Source organism: Dermochelys coriacea, chromosome 8 (genome assembly GCF_009764565.3).
Source record: "Dermochelys coriacea isolate rDerCor1 chromosome 8, rDerCor1.pri.v4, whole genome shotgun sequence".
NCBI classification, from domain to species: domain Eukaryota; kingdom Metazoa; phylum Chordata; order Testudines; family Dermochelyidae; genus Dermochelys; species Dermochelys coriacea.
Genome location: NC_050075.1, coordinates 30,628,278 through 30,643,687, shown reverse-complemented (window position 1 = coordinate 30,643,687; position 15,410 = coordinate 30,628,278). Strand labels below are relative to the sequence as shown.

The 15,410-nt window shown below is 41.0% G+C and overlaps 1 protein-coding gene across 1 annotated transcript in view; it reads left to right on the top strand.

The window, feature by feature from the left end:
• Nucleotides 1–221: 221 nt before the first annotated feature.
• The window catches only part of SLIT3 (slit guidance ligand 3), a 796,449-nt gene continuing 781,260 nt past the window's right edge, over nucleotides 222–15,410 (top strand). The window contains exon 1 of the mRNA XM_038413692.2: nucleotides 222–1,443. Within this exon, the coding sequence (XP_038269620.1) occupies nucleotides 1,259–1,443 (185 nt within the window). The 5' untranslated portion in view covers nucleotides 222–1,258. The remainder of the gene's footprint in view (nucleotides 1,444–15,410) is intronic.

Genomic DNA, 15,410 nt, shown 5'->3' with positions numbered 1-15,410 from the left:
ACTAAACACGAGCTGTGGCACCAAGGAGTGATAAGGGCAGAAAGCAATAGAGGATCACTGTCTCATAGGTCAGTCCCGTCTCCTTTCCCGGGGGCTGGAGTGAACCCCCTGCCTGCTGAGCTCGGGCTACTTTGAGCCGAGGAGCAAAGGAGCAAATCCCTTGTCCCTTGCAGGCGTCCCGCCGAGCCGCGAGAAGGAGCCGCGCGCCTCTCTCACCACCAGAGGGCAGCACGAGAGAGAGAGAACAAGGCAGCAAAAGGAGGCGGCGAGTTGCCCCGGGCGAGGGAGAAAGTTGGGGCCGGTGGGTAGGACGCTGAAGCCTGGGGGCGCTGCTGCAGCCTGCACGCTCCTGTCTGAAGCCCGAGCCGGGGCCGCTCCCAGCGAGGGGACCCCCAAGCCGCAGCGGGGCCGCCGCAGCGCCCGCCCCTTTGCCCCCTGCGCTCTGCCGCAGCCAGCGCGCCTCCCCCCAGGTGCCGCCCGGCGGAGCGCCCGGGACAATGGCCCTTCCTCGGGGCCACTCCGCGTCCGAAACTCCCCCCCCCGCCCCCCGCCAAGTTCAGAACTTTGCCGACGTCAGGGGCTCAGCAGCCAATGAGCGCTGGCCTGGATATTTTGGGAGGAGAGGCGGGAGGAGTGGCCCCCACGGCCCTGGCGTCTGCCTGGCCGCCTCGCGCGCAGTGAATGGGAAGGCGGCCGCCGCGGGAGCCGCGTCCAGCGCCTGCCGATCCCGGGGCTCTGCGCAGCGGCCGCCCGCAGCGAGGCTGGCCTGGCATGGGAGCGGCGAAGGTGCAGGAGCCAGGGACCGAGCAGCTGGCCGCCGGGGCACTCTGAGGTCTCCGCCGTCGCCTCCCCGAGCGGTTACCTGCCCTGCCAGGTTGGGCGATGCGGAGTGGGGCGGGGGCTGCTTGCCGAACCCCCTGATGGATGGTTAGCTCCGTTTACCTGAACTCCCTGCTCCTCTTTCATCTGCGGGCTCCTCTGGCTGGAGCGCTGCTAACCCCCTCGCCTGCTGGTGCCGGTCAGGTAACACTGGGAAACCTGAAAGGCTAAAAGGCACCACGGATCATAACCCTCCCCCCAGATCTCCCCGGAAGATTGGCTGGTGCGAGCGGAGATGCGGGGAGAAGTGGGCTCTCTTGGGCGGTGCTGAGAGCTCCTCGCAGCCCTTTGCCCTCTCTGTCGCTGGGGTTTCCCACCTCTGAGGACCGGCTGCTCCTGCATCCTTTTGCACCCTGTTCGGGGAAGGGAGAAGGAGACCATGTTGCCCGGTGGGAGCCGTGCGTCCCTGTGGCTGGGAGTGATCCTGGGCTTCTGGAGCTCCGTGGCTTGGATGCCTGTTGGAGGATGCCCCAATAAATGTACCTGCTCTGCCTCCAACGCGGATTGTCATGGGCTGGGGCTGAAAACCGTGCCACGGGGTATTCCCAGGAATGCCGAGAGACTGTAAGTAACGCACACTTAGGTTTCCAAAGTCCTGTAGGCGCGCTCTCGGTGAGATTCCCTGCAGCTGCGTGTCGGTGCAGACTCGGAGCCCGCACAGACCTAACCGCTTCAATAATCAAGCACAGATTCGCGTTTGCAGGAGAGAGGGGGAGGAACCTTTCGGAAGTTACAGCCGCTCTGATCCTGCTTCTATGCTAATCAAGCCTTGCGTGTCAGGTTCTTGTTTCTTGCAGTAACTTTAAGTTTAAAATCTTGCTATTGTAGGGTTTGCAGTAACTAGTTTGTTAAGGGCTTCAAACCTCTGGCCTTGGCACTGACACGGTTACCACTGGAAACACTTCAGGAGATTTAACCTATGATTAAAAATCTGGGTGCTTTCACCTGGAGACTAGTATTGATTCCTTCTTGCTTTGTTTCTCAGCACTGTGACTGCATTCCCGTGGAAACATCAGCTGCCGGCAGAAATAAGTAAAATGGATAATAGATTGTATTAAAACAATCTCTCTGGTTTCTGTCTTAAACTGACAGAGCAAGGCAATGTTACAAGGTAACCTGTCACTTAGTCCTTAACTCCCCTTATGGTATATCCTAGATACTGCTGTGTGGTGGGGTATTTCATGAGACAGCATGAGCTACCATACTTGAGTGCAACAGGAGGAGTTAGGGGCCCTAATGCTGTCTACAGCTTTGTGACCAAACACCATAAATGCATGCTTAATTTGCTATCTTGAGGCTAAACTGTTTTTGTGAATGCCTCAGCTTTCTCAATCTCAAATTAACCCTTACTGGAATGCTGGAGATCCCTTGAAGCAAAGTGGAATGTAACTCTGACACTGGTTACTACAGTGCATATGGCATATAGATATTTCACACAATATGTAATGGAGATATGCAGAACTAAACATTTGACAGAACATCATTGTAGCTCCATAGTTAGTTGCCAATGATAACCAAACTGAAGTGTAGTTCAGTTTTTTTTTTTTTAACATTTGAAAAATTAGCTATCCCATACAAAATATACTTCATGGTTTGGAACTATTCTGCAAATTACACAGTTAGTCCAATGTAGGGACTGACTGCCCACCATATTTCATTTTGGCTAGTGGAGTCAGTTTATTTAGTGAAAGCTCAGACCCTCAAAGTGTCTTACCTTTCTGGAACTAAAAAATAAGCAGATGAATTGTGACTAAGCAAAAAGTTCTCATGGGCTTAACTCTCAAAGGCTAAGTTTCAGCAAGGGTGAATTGTTATGAAGGTCATTAATGCTTCCACAAATACAACTCATAATGGAAATATTAACAGCCCATTAATGATAAGACTTCTGTTATCTTACAAACCACACAACTTCCCATCTTCTATACTTGGCAATCCAGTGATACTTCACAATTTCACACACAGACCATTTTAACACCAACTGAGCAAATGAATGTCAGTGTTTTGGAAATGATTAACATCTATTGTTGCATAAAACTCTGATCTGGAACTTGAGACTCTGTTTAGCAGCAGCCTGGAAATATAGAGAATAGAGTTCAACCTCTTAGCAGAATACAGAGTTGACAACAGTAACACTAGGACCATATATTACCCTAAATTCACATGCCCTGCACAACTCATAAACTTGGTGAGATGTGCATATTCTGTATGCAAGATTCAAGGGCTAGAAGCTGAAGTGAGTTAAATTTGGACTAGAAATAAGGTGCAAATATTAACAATAAGGTATTTGACCTTTGGAACAACTTACTAGGGGCATGGTGAATTCACTATCACTTAAGACATCCAGTCTTGACTTAGACTTTTCTAAAATATATAGCTCAGTCACAAGATGTGGGCTTAATGCAGGTATTACTGGGTGAAATTTAATGACTTGTGCTATGCCAGAGGTCAGGCTAAATTATAATTGTACCTTCTGGCCATAAATTCTATGACTCAATATGCATGTACAAGTGTTTAATACAGCAAAATTATAGATGTACACTAAGTGGTTGTAATATCCAGTATAGATTATACAACACTAAAGTTTTAATCCTTTACCACAAATGTACTCTTTTATAATGGACTCTTCAAGTTTTATCAGCCTAACTTACCTCAGAAATAAAAACTATTGAAGACCATTTTGCGGAAAATTAATCTTATTGGTGTAATACGGTATCTCAGATGATCTTTGTTATAATGTGTAAATGGAGAGCTTCTTAAGTTATTAATGTAGACTCTAAAATAGACTATTAACTGCCAGTATTCAGTATGCATAGTATTCACTGATAGCTTGTGAAAGTAGCATACAGACTGCAGTGAAATAAGATTTGAGGACTGTCTAGAAGATGTATATTAGTCTATATTTTTATTACCGCATCCTATCTACCAGTACCCATTCTTTCGTCAATGTTTTATTCTCCTGATGCTGATAGTATCTTATGAACCATTTGCTGTTTTTGGAGTATCAACTGAAATATAACCTTTTCAAAATACTTTGTCTATTTTGAATCCTTATTTAAATTGGTATAGTAAACCAACTTTTTTTCTTATGCAAGATTTGGTAATTACACTAATTTATAAGAACATAAGAATGTCCATAAGCTTTGCATATTGGGTCAGCCCAATGGTCCATCTAGATCGGTATCCAGTCCCTGACAATACCAAGTGACAAATGCTTTAGAGAGAGTGAACAGAACGGGAGCACTCTATCAAGTGAACCTGAAATTCACAGATGGAAATAAGACCTTTTTTGGATATCCTCTGATATCCAAATTCATCAGACCAGGAACTCATTCAAGTGCCTTGTTTTTCCACCTATTAAATACATGCCTGTTTTCTGTTCACTTAGCCATAAATATTCTATGTATTCAATAATTGCTCAGGGCTTGAAATGTGCTGTTAGAATCTCACTATATCTTACAGCCACCTTAGGCAGTTACCCTCAATCTTAACTTTTCCTGTTAAATTTCATAGCCTACTAAGGGGTCCAATTGCCTGAAAAATGACAAGTGAAACTTGAATGGAGTGATTATATCACTCAGTTCTGTGTGCTCCATGGCAATCTGCTAATTCTGTGCGTGACATTAGATTGTCTTGATTCGTAAAAACAACGAGGAGTCCAGTGGCACCTTAAAGACTAACAGATTTATTTGGGCATATGCTTTGCATCTGAAGAAGTGGGTTTTTTACACAGTTAAACTTATGCCCAAATAAATCTGTTAGTCTTTAAGGTGCCACTGGACTCCTCGTTGTTTTTGTGGATACAGACTAACATGGCTACCCCTCTGATTCTTGATTTGTAGTTTTCTACTCTTTTGCTTAATATACTGACTTCTGATTAGTAAAAAAAAAAATGCTTAAATAGCTGTGAAATAATAGTGCTATCACCCAGGTCAGGAAGCAAATAGCTGTGGTTCGTAAGATACTTTGGAAAATGTTGTACTCATGAGTTTCTTGACGGCTATTTGCATGCCACTGAACTTTACTCTGTATAAAGGGAAGTTTTCATCCTTTCTGCACCCAGATAAGATATAGGCTGAAAATGCCAGTTGCAGTTTGTTTTTATTTGTAATTGACAGTAGATCTAACAGCATCACTTAAAATACTTCCACACTTAGCTCTTAAAATTCTGGTTTTGCAAACCTTCCAGAATGTTTGGGCCAGTGCAGCCAGGCTAAATATTATTTTAATTTTGTTTTAAAATGAATCCAAATGAAAAATAAAGGAAAAATGTAACATTGAGGAGACTGTGACAAAAGCATTCCACAAGAAATGGGTCCTTTACGCTTGTTCTTTAAAATTAACTAGCACAAATCTACCTTTATTAAGAGAAATACAGTCACTAGATTTTTTTTTTTTTTTAGTATGATAAAGTCACTGCTTTGACAGTTTTTTAATAATGTATGTGAAACTGATGCTTTATTTTTTTAATGTCTGGAAATTGCTTCTCTTGGAAAGAAAATTGGTGGTGGTAACTCTTTCCAAGGGCTGCAATCTGCAGAGCAACCAATGGTCACCAAGATGATATAATCTTGAGGAAAATTGGACTAAACTTTTTACAATTTAATGTTACATAGTAAATTTTAAAAAATTGCAGTATCAAATCTAGAGTATAAGCATGGCTGCATTTTACATAATGTCAGCACATTTTATGCTAGTCCCCTTCCCTTAAAAGTCTTGTATAAATTTAATTTTATGCTAGCAGTGTTATATGCAAAGCTAAACAAACACAGCAGAGATTTCAGTGTAATGTATCCATGAAGCAAAGATATGGCTAAATGCAGAGGAAATGAAAGGTAGTTGAAATGAAAATATTTGCTGTGAAGCACAGAGTAAACAGATGTTGTGTTTACCTTTTGTACTATGAAAGGAACCTGCAAATATAATTCTCCTTCTACCCAAAACCTCGGACAAGAACAGTCAACAAAATAAAATGAGCTCTAAAATAGATTTTTATTTTTTTTTAAAGCTTTTTAACCAATGGTCCTTAAATAAATTTTCTACATGAACAAGTATATCAGTAGTATAGGCAAAGTGTGGCTTGACATCTTTATTTCTTAGCTAAAGTACTTATATATTTAAACAAACATTTAGTCTTTACAGACTTGCATAACAAAATCCTGAAAAGTGAATGTAACCACATTACAAGCACCCTAAATAATGGAGAAAATTACTTGTTTAAAAATTTTATCAGCCTTTAGCAACTAGCTAAGCACTTTGATCAACTTCTGTAGAGAGGAGTCCCTGTACTGAAAACAGTAAATAGTGATATATGTGGCTCCGATGAAGGATTATTGACCTAAGCAAATACTGGTTATTTAGAAATTACATAGCACGTGTAAGGATGTACTTCACATTCAGTTTTTTGGATGCATCTTACTTTACCTAATATTCTATAGGACTATACTTGGTTAACTAACTGAGCTGGTATGCTGTAATCAGCTTCTGGAAGTGCTGTCATTTCCATGTACAATTTCACATTATATTCTATTTTTTTTCAGTGGAATCTTGACTGGCTGTGCCATGTTATGAAGAGGGAGATATTTCTATAGTTAGAAACTTTAGTTGTACAGATAAAATCATTCCCAAGACCAGTTTGTTTTGTGGCATGCTAGTATTCACTTGTGAGTATTGCTTTATTGGAAAATGCCTTTAGCTTCTCTGCTTGTTGGTTAAGTTATCTTTTATAAAAGGTTCATGAAACCATCATATGATGATAACCTAAAAAATTGACTCTTGATATGCATATGTGTAGGGAACTGACTTATCTTCTAATACTTATTTTTGGAAGTGGTTTGTAATCTAGTTACAGCATAACTTGTGATTTTGTTTGTGTAGTCCGTGTGAAGAGGGTCTCCACTGCTATATCACTTTGGGATGCTGTGAGCTATTCAGGACAGACCATGTCAAACAGTTATGGTGTTGAATTTATTAATTTAATTAGAACGGAAACCTAGATCTGTAATGTAGACTTAACTCTTACAGTACTTTAAATGTTATGAGCTTTGAAATCATGGATTTAGTCAGTCACCCCAGTTTTACAGATTGGGAGGCTGAGGCTAGGGTGACCAGATACAAGTATGAAAGATCGGGACACTTTTTTGGGGGGGGTAATGGGGAAGAGGGATACAGTTGTGTATATAAGACAAAGCCCCTAATATGGGACGGATCCAATTATATCAGGATATCTGGTCACCCTAGCTGAGGCACATGTGCATTGACTAGTGCACTGTGTCAAAGCCAGTCACTGGTCCCATTGAACCATATAATACCCTTCTACTCCAAATCTGAAGATGTTTAAGATTGAAAACATAGCCAAAATTTACATAGAGCTCCAGATCTAGCTTCTGTTAGGTATGACGTTTGAGCACATCTGGTTCCTTAACAGTCAGTGTCTCCTCCTCCTCGTGTTAAATAGTAAGTTTTTTGGTGGCATATTACTATTCTGAATTGGTAGAGCAAAGTTTTTGTTTCACTCTCCATAGCAAGGCTAATCACTCCCTACACTATGCTCGAATAGCTAATTCAAGTATGTTGATATTTAGGAGCAATTTGGAAGTTTAGTCATCAGTATACTATGGAATTTTTTCATGTGGTCTGTGGTTTCTGTTGTATAAATATATTATTGTGGTGTTCTTGGCCTGAGTGAATGGAACTGCAAGGTTGCACTGGCTTGTAATATTTCTCGGGCTATTCAGCTTTGTTTGTCACATCACTTACTCCAAGCTCCTTTCTTCAATACTTCTGTATTGCTGCAGAGCATTTTTTTTAAATATATGCAAATATTTAAAATATATTGATTGTCCGATTAACATTCTGACTTTCAAGAAGTCTTACCTCTAAGGATAATTATTAACTTGTGTATATACCTGTAGTGTCCAAAAGCCTCAGTCAAGACCCATTGTACTAGGCCATGTGCCAGTAAGGGGAGACAGTTCGTGTTTAGAAGAGCATGCTATTTAAAGCCCTGATCAAAAAACAAACCTTAGCCTAATTTTACTCGCATGTCTTTTGCCTTCCTAATTTAATGGGACTGCTCATGTGCATACAGTAAAGCATGTGCATGTTTGCTGGATCAGGGTCTCACTATATTATAGTTGTTTATTGCCTAAACAATGGAAGGGGAATGAGGACGAAGGTAGCAACCACAATATCAGTAATTATGTGGTCTGGCAATGTGCACAACTTTTGCACTCTCTCGTCAGATGCTGAAACGTTAATGGTCTCCTTATGCCAACAGCAGATCAGAGATGGTTTGTCATCTTGGATATCTCTGTTACAGGAGGATGGGTGAAAAGTTAACTTAGAAACAGTAGATACTAATAAAGTAGGGATGCTACTTGTGGGCTTACATTATTTTTATTTTCTTGACCCCATCTTGCTTTAGTCTTTTAAACCTAAATCATACCAAAGACATTGCTGAAAGAAGTACAGCAAAAAAGGCCAAGAGGCTATCTTTGCAAAGAAAGTTACTGTCTTTTTTTTTTTTCCTTAGGCATATCCAATAATTTAAATGGTGCGTACGCTGCTTTTTTTAGCACTGGCTTTAGAAAATGAGGCTGAAGCAGAGCAGGCCACTGGTGGTCTTTGATGTGTATGCAAGGCATGCATTGCAAGCCCTAGGATTCAAAAATATGATCCAATTGTGTCCCATGGGCCAGATCCAGCCCTTGGAACAATTCTGTCCAGCCCCTGAATGCGCATTGTAGAGCAAAATGGCATCCTTTGCACAGCATGACCTCGCACATGCAGTGCATGCAAGGTCATACTATGCAGAGGATGCCATTTTGGACCACCTAAGTCATGCAAGGGAGAATTGCGTGCTTCACTAAAAATGTCGCAGCACCCCACTGAAGCAGGCTAAAGTTACCTGCTGAAGCCCTTTCAGACCTATTCTGACTGATGGCACTTTTTTCTAATGGACTGGTTTCAAAATGAGTTTTAAAATATTTGCATTATCGCCAGTATCCAAATGAAAATACCTACAGTAACTGGTTTCAGAGTAGCAGCCATGTTAGTCTATATCCGCAAAAAAGAAAAGGAGTACTTGTGGCACTTTAGAGACTAACACATTTATTTGAGCATAAGCTTTCGTGAGCTACAGCTCACTTCATCGGATGCATTCGGTGGAAAATGCATTCAGTGGTATTTTCCACCGAATGCATCCGATGAAGTGAGCTGTAGCTCACGAAAGCTTATGCTCAAATAAATGTGTTAGTCTCTAAGGTGCCACAAGTACTCCTTTTCTTTTCTACAGTAACTGGACAATGTACAAGGCAGGAAAAACTTGACTAGCATTTAAGTAATGTAAATAAGAATCCAGTCATTATTCAGTAGTTTGGTATTTGCTGTAACAACATTAATCGCTATGGATTAATTTGAGCATCATATGGATATAGTCAGTAATTGTATAGGAATACCAGCATAATTTAGCTATTTAATGTACCATAATTTTCAAGCATTGATCATGGTATTGACACTGACATCCAACATTAGTATTCCTTGGATGGCCCTTCTGGATGGCTAAAATACCCTGAGTTTGTCTAGATGGCCTTGTCATTTGGACTTTCGGGGTATAAATTGCAGCATGCATTAGCATTCAGTGCTTTAATTCCCCTGTGTGGACATTACAGGTGTGAACTAAAAGGTACCTAGTTTATGTTAATGTGGTACTCTTTAACAGGACAGCGTTAATATAAACTAAGTGCTTTTAGCTGGCACTCCAGCATAGTCATGGGTATGTCAGAGAACAGCATACTAGTGCACACTGCAGATCACACCTCTCTAATCCAAGCTGTGGAGGTGTAGACATAACCTCAGGTTTCCAGATAATGGCAGAGGAACGGGGACACCATATAAACCAGGGAACAAAAGCCAGTAAACAGGAGTTTAACAGTTTAAGTCTTAGTATGGCAAATATCACACACTTTAGCTTATGAGCGTGTTCCGGAGACTGAGTCAGGATGTGATGCCTCCTAGGAGCTGCTAGTTCAAGTGACCCAAGGTTTAGTTGTTCCAGGTCCCTTTACGTAGTTCCAGTTACCCAGAGTGCCTCATTTGCTTTGGCTGCCCGTTTTTGCACCTGGTCCCTGGAAATGAACAGCAGCTGGGCTGGCTTAGGCCTAATGGCAGCCATTTCTCGTGAGTAGGAGATTGAAGAGGAATCCAGCTTCTCTCATTTCTGCATCAAGATGAGGAGAGGAAGCCACTGCTTAAGATCTTGGCTTTTCCCTGGGCTCACTGGATATACACACAGGCCTGAAAAGGAAAACAAAATGTTTGTATGCAACTTAAATACATCAGGCTTCTCTTCTGGTCACAGCTGTACAGTTATCCAACTCTTTTCCCCGCCAATGCTGCTGTAACTTTCTAATAACGTTTCTGGAAGCCGGGATGTTCCATCCAGCTCTTGTTTTTCAACTTTGGCTGAACACAACACTGAACTTTTATTTAGCATTTAAAGTTCATGTAAATACCTAATTCCTTGTGCTTTGAAAAGATTTAATTCTGAACTATTTTGACGAAACTGGAAAACTGATTCCAAGTTCTCAAAGCCCACCTGGAAAAGGGTGATTTTGTTTTTCCTGCCTGACTTCCTCTCTGTAATTCCACACCAACAAATGAGTTGCATAATCTTAAATTCCTATTTTTCAGAGATTTGAGCTGCTTAACTCAAAGTTGTGCAACTCTTTGCATCCTCCTCTAACATAATTCTATCCTGCTGACATCTCAGTTTGTAGATAACTTCCCCGCAATTAAAAGGGATGGTTCTAGAATGCTCACCACAGTGCTGAGGTGGATAAGAGGCAAAATTTCTTTTTGCCTAATCCTTGTTTTGAGGCCACAATCGGTCCCTCCCCACACCAAAACCACTGAAGTATCTAAAAATGTTGTCATATCACCAGAGCTATGAAGCATCTGACAAAAGTGCCTCACAAATAGCTTAGTCTAAGTGGAAAAAATAGCCTCAGTTTCTCTTATTTGTTCATGCTCTCCAGTGGTCCTCAGTTGGATGAGGTACCTGAGTTTGAGCTCCATCTACAGCTCTCTTTCTATCTGAGGGGGCTGGAGAGATGTGCTTGTGATAGCCAACACTAAACATTTTAAGCCTCTTATGCTGCTCTTCAGCAATCCCCCCACTGGCTTTTCTTCTCTTTCTCAGACTGTTGCACGTCAGGGAGAGCAGGTAGTCTTATTCATCTCCATCTACAGTGAAAATAGCTTCAGCCCTCAGATCACTGCTACTTGAAGGCAAAAAAGACCTTTAAGATGATACAAGGAATTACTAAGTGTGTTTGGGTGTGAATGGTTGACAGCTCATGAAGATGCTGGCCTGGAGGTAGGTTGGCCATGGAAGCCTCCTGAATAGACAGTAGAGGACTGCCCTATTTGCTTCTAATCACACTAGTCGTCAGCAGGGAGCTGAGGCCTTCATGGGGTGGGTTCAGGAGAGGAAGATAGAATGGGTATGGGGCTTGTTAGGGACTTCAGGGGCATTATTTTTAGCAAATTTCAGACACTTGTCTTTTAAGTCCAAAAAGTCACAGCATTGCAAACTCTAGCTTTCAATATCTGGTTTAGAACTGTACTCCCTGAAGCTGGATGACTTGGAGATTCATTAGTTTACTCTAAGGGAAAAAGATGAGCCAGCTAGTTTTGTGGATGGACATTCATATAAACTTACATCAGACACTGAGCACGTTAACTAGAAAGTAACAAGTAACTAGTTAAAGCATGCTGAAAGCAAAGTTATAGCTGAGTACTTGCACATACTGGTAACCACTGAGGGTGGATTGCCTTTTCCTGATCCCAGCCTTCTTCTTCCTGCCTTTTTCCTCTCCATTGCCATGGATAGTAAGAAATTACTAATAAAACTGATCTTGATGTGTTATATCACTGTATCTGTATAATCTATTAATATGTTGCCCTGTTAGGGTGACCAGATGTCCCGATTTTATAGGGACAGTCCCAATTTTGGGGGGCTTTGTCTTATATAGGTGCCTATTACCCCCCCGTCCTGATTTTTCACACTTGCTGACTGGTCACCCTATGCCCTGTACCTTTTCCTTAAGACATGAATGAGTAAAACACTGATGACTATAACAAGAATTTTTAATCACACATTCACTCTCAGGCCTTTAATGCTTTTAACTGAATGCATACTAATTAGTGTGCAAAACCATCAGATTACTTAAATGTAATCTATCATCAATAACTAGCTGTAAACAGAACTGGATTCACATTGGGAAAACCTCTGATTTTTTTGAGCCCTGGTAGTTAATGATCAACTTGTGGCTTGGATGTTTTTAATGGCTTTTAGGGCTTACATGGGTATGACTTTCATGTTCCTGGAAAAACTGAGGTTGACATCACAAAATGGCTGCCACTGTTGACTATTTGGTGTGCTTGGTGTTGGTGTGTAGTCTCAAAAGCTAAAGAATAGGTGGGAAATTGTTCAAAAGTTAATTAAATATAGAACTCTCACTAAAAGTCATTAGGACTTGGATGCTTAACTCAAAACTAACTGCCTTGTTGTCTTTGAAAATCTCACCCTGAACTTGCATAGATACTACTCTGATCCCCTAGTCATAGTCTTTCTAGAACATAGGTAGGACAAACTGAAGGAATTTAAATTATGGAGTGTACATATTATGAGTGTACATACTTTTCTAAGTGGAGAGCTTATGGCTTCAGGACTTTAGAACAGGCATATTTCACCAGCAATAAATGAATAGTGAAAAATACAAAATGGTTTGCTTCCTCCAAAGGGTGAGTGATTAGCTAGGCCCACCATGCTAGTTTCAGGAAATTCCTATTCTGTGATGACCTAAAAGCAAGGCTGGCATAAAGAAGAGATGTTGTCACAAAGCACCAGGCCTGTAAGAAAAATTGTTGCAAGTATATTTTGAATGATCCTTCTTAATGACACAAATATGTGGCAACTTTGGCACATAATAAAATCAGTGCATGTGGGACCTGAAAAACACATGGGACAATATTGATAAGAGAACTTCATTTTGAAGGGAGTTCCTGTGTCTTCCTGTGTAGCTGACATGCCTAATGGAAGTTGTGCATTGTATATAATACTTAAATTGCAATATAGCAGTGACCATGCTTTAGGAACTTTTATTAAATTGTCACTTTATGAATAAAGTTAAATTATTATTACATTGAAGGAGAGAGGTTTTGCTTTGAATCTACTTGAAATGTCTGGATGCAATGTCTTTTGAAGTTTATTCTTTTCTTCTCTTAAAAACTGGCCAGGGTACTCGCTCCATAGCAGTCCCCTGGTTAGTTAGCCATGTAAAATGGGCAGCCTGCTCAAATTGGGTTGGTTAGCTTTATTAAACAATGTTCCAGGGTGGTGGAAGGAGGTGTGTTCAGATTCCATCTAGTGCTGCTCAAAAGTGGTAGCTGCAGATTCAAGATAGTGGCATAATAAGTATTTCAAATGGAAAGCAGACTCTGGAGGACTGGGGAAGCCACATTTACATAAGATAATTGTATGCTGATGAGTGAAGAAATACTAACAGAGAACACATTTTGTAGGAGATATCTGTGGTATGTGTAGTGGGGTGGGGGGAAAGGAAGAGAGGACAATTCCATAAGGAGGGGAGAAAGCAGGACCAAGTCATTGCAGTGAAGTGAGTCAGAGTTCTTGAAGTGCAGAACGGAAATCAGAGGCTTGTTTTTCTATAAATGGAAATGAGTGTTCAGAGAGGTGAGGTCCAAGAAGCAAAGATCATTGGAGAGGAAAGAGGGAGGGGGGTGGAAGTCCCTTGGATAAAAACACAAAAGATTTTAGCAGTGAGAAGGCCCCTCATTCTAAGCGGGTTTAAGTACACGGTGTTTTTTAAATTACTTCATGCCACAAGATAGAAAATGCTGTACTATATTTAGATTGTATTTATTCCAATGAGTTTTTGAATAACTGCCCATGTGCACTTATGAATTACTAGAAACCTTGGAAAATGTATGGCTCTTTGGGCTCTTACATTTCATGAAATAATTCCAAATTTTGGTGAGACCGCCATTACTTTTTAAATTAAACAACAAAAAAATATTGCTTTCAATGAAGATTGCCCTGCAGTCCCTAAATGTAGAACAGCGGCTCAATGCAAAACAGTTTCATAAGCAAGAATGGTTACGATAAAATGTCATGCCAAATGTGAGTGCAATTTAAGTAGCCTGTGGGAAACCAATCTTGTTTACAATAACTTCTGTTGCATGGTGGAATTTAAAGTTGACTTAATACACACAGAAGTGTGCTGTAAAATAGGTCAGATCAGCATCTTTCCACCAAGCAGCCAAACCAAAAATGGAGGGCAGAGGGAGTTCAAGGGAAGAAGCCACAGGAAAGACATTAGGATTCATGGGGATTTAACATTACTCTAATGAATAACTGGCAAATTAGTAGAGAATTTTTCATCATTTCAGTTTACTTCTTCAGTCATTCCTCTGGACAGTTGTTTTCTAGCTGCTTGCTTTTTAGGAGGCATATCTCCATGTACTCCTAGAGATGAATGCAAGAGCTCTATGAAAAGTTCTAAGCCAACATGTGGGTTAAAGTCAGGGAGTGCCAAGACTCAGCCTGAAGTTGACAGAAAGCGTCTTCATTTATTGATGATGGTTTCATATTGAAAAATGCAATACTGAACAGGCATTGCAACTACAACTGGTGAAATATTAGTCATCAGTATGAACCTTTTGTGTTAGAGCATAATTCACAAATGGATCCTGATTTCTTCACTGAGTTAAACTTAGGCACCCAATCATTAATAATTTTGCTATGAAGGCTTAGAGGGAAGGATGAAATGTTGGCCCCATGGAACACAGCAGTACATCTTTTGCTAAATTTTAAGGCAGCCGCTAAAGAAATGCTCTTCATAATTATACAATGGTCCAACACATCAAGGTACATAAAATGGCTTTACAGGTCTTCACAGAAGGCCTTTCTCTACCCATCCCATTCAGTCATTAACTTCACAAAAAGCATTGGTTTCTCATTTCCTGATGCATTAATTTCAAAGTTCTCATTCTCAATGACGTGCACCACTCCTCCACTGCCTGCCTCTACTCTGCTATTCTACCCCTCTAATCCTTTGAGTTCTGTCCCATCCTTTCTTGCTGGCTCTTCAAGTTGCCGATTCTCCTTTATGTTCCAAGCATCTTTCTGAGGTTCTTCAAGTCCCTGTTTAAATTCTACTGCTTTTGAGAAACCTTCCTATGTTAACCCCATGTTTGATGTCACTAAATTGTTCAACACATTCTATTTAAGCTCTTGGGCACAGAAACCTTGCCCCCATTGTTGTGCTTGCAAACACAGTTAATCTCACATCAATGTTGAACATATTCTAAGAAATCCTTGACATGGATTGGGAAGGATAAGAAATTCCTAGTCATAGTGAGTAGTAATGTAACCTTACCTTTAAATGTCACATGCTTTGAGGACTGGGGTGTGGGGTGCAGAGATATTGTCTTAGAGAATTGAATCT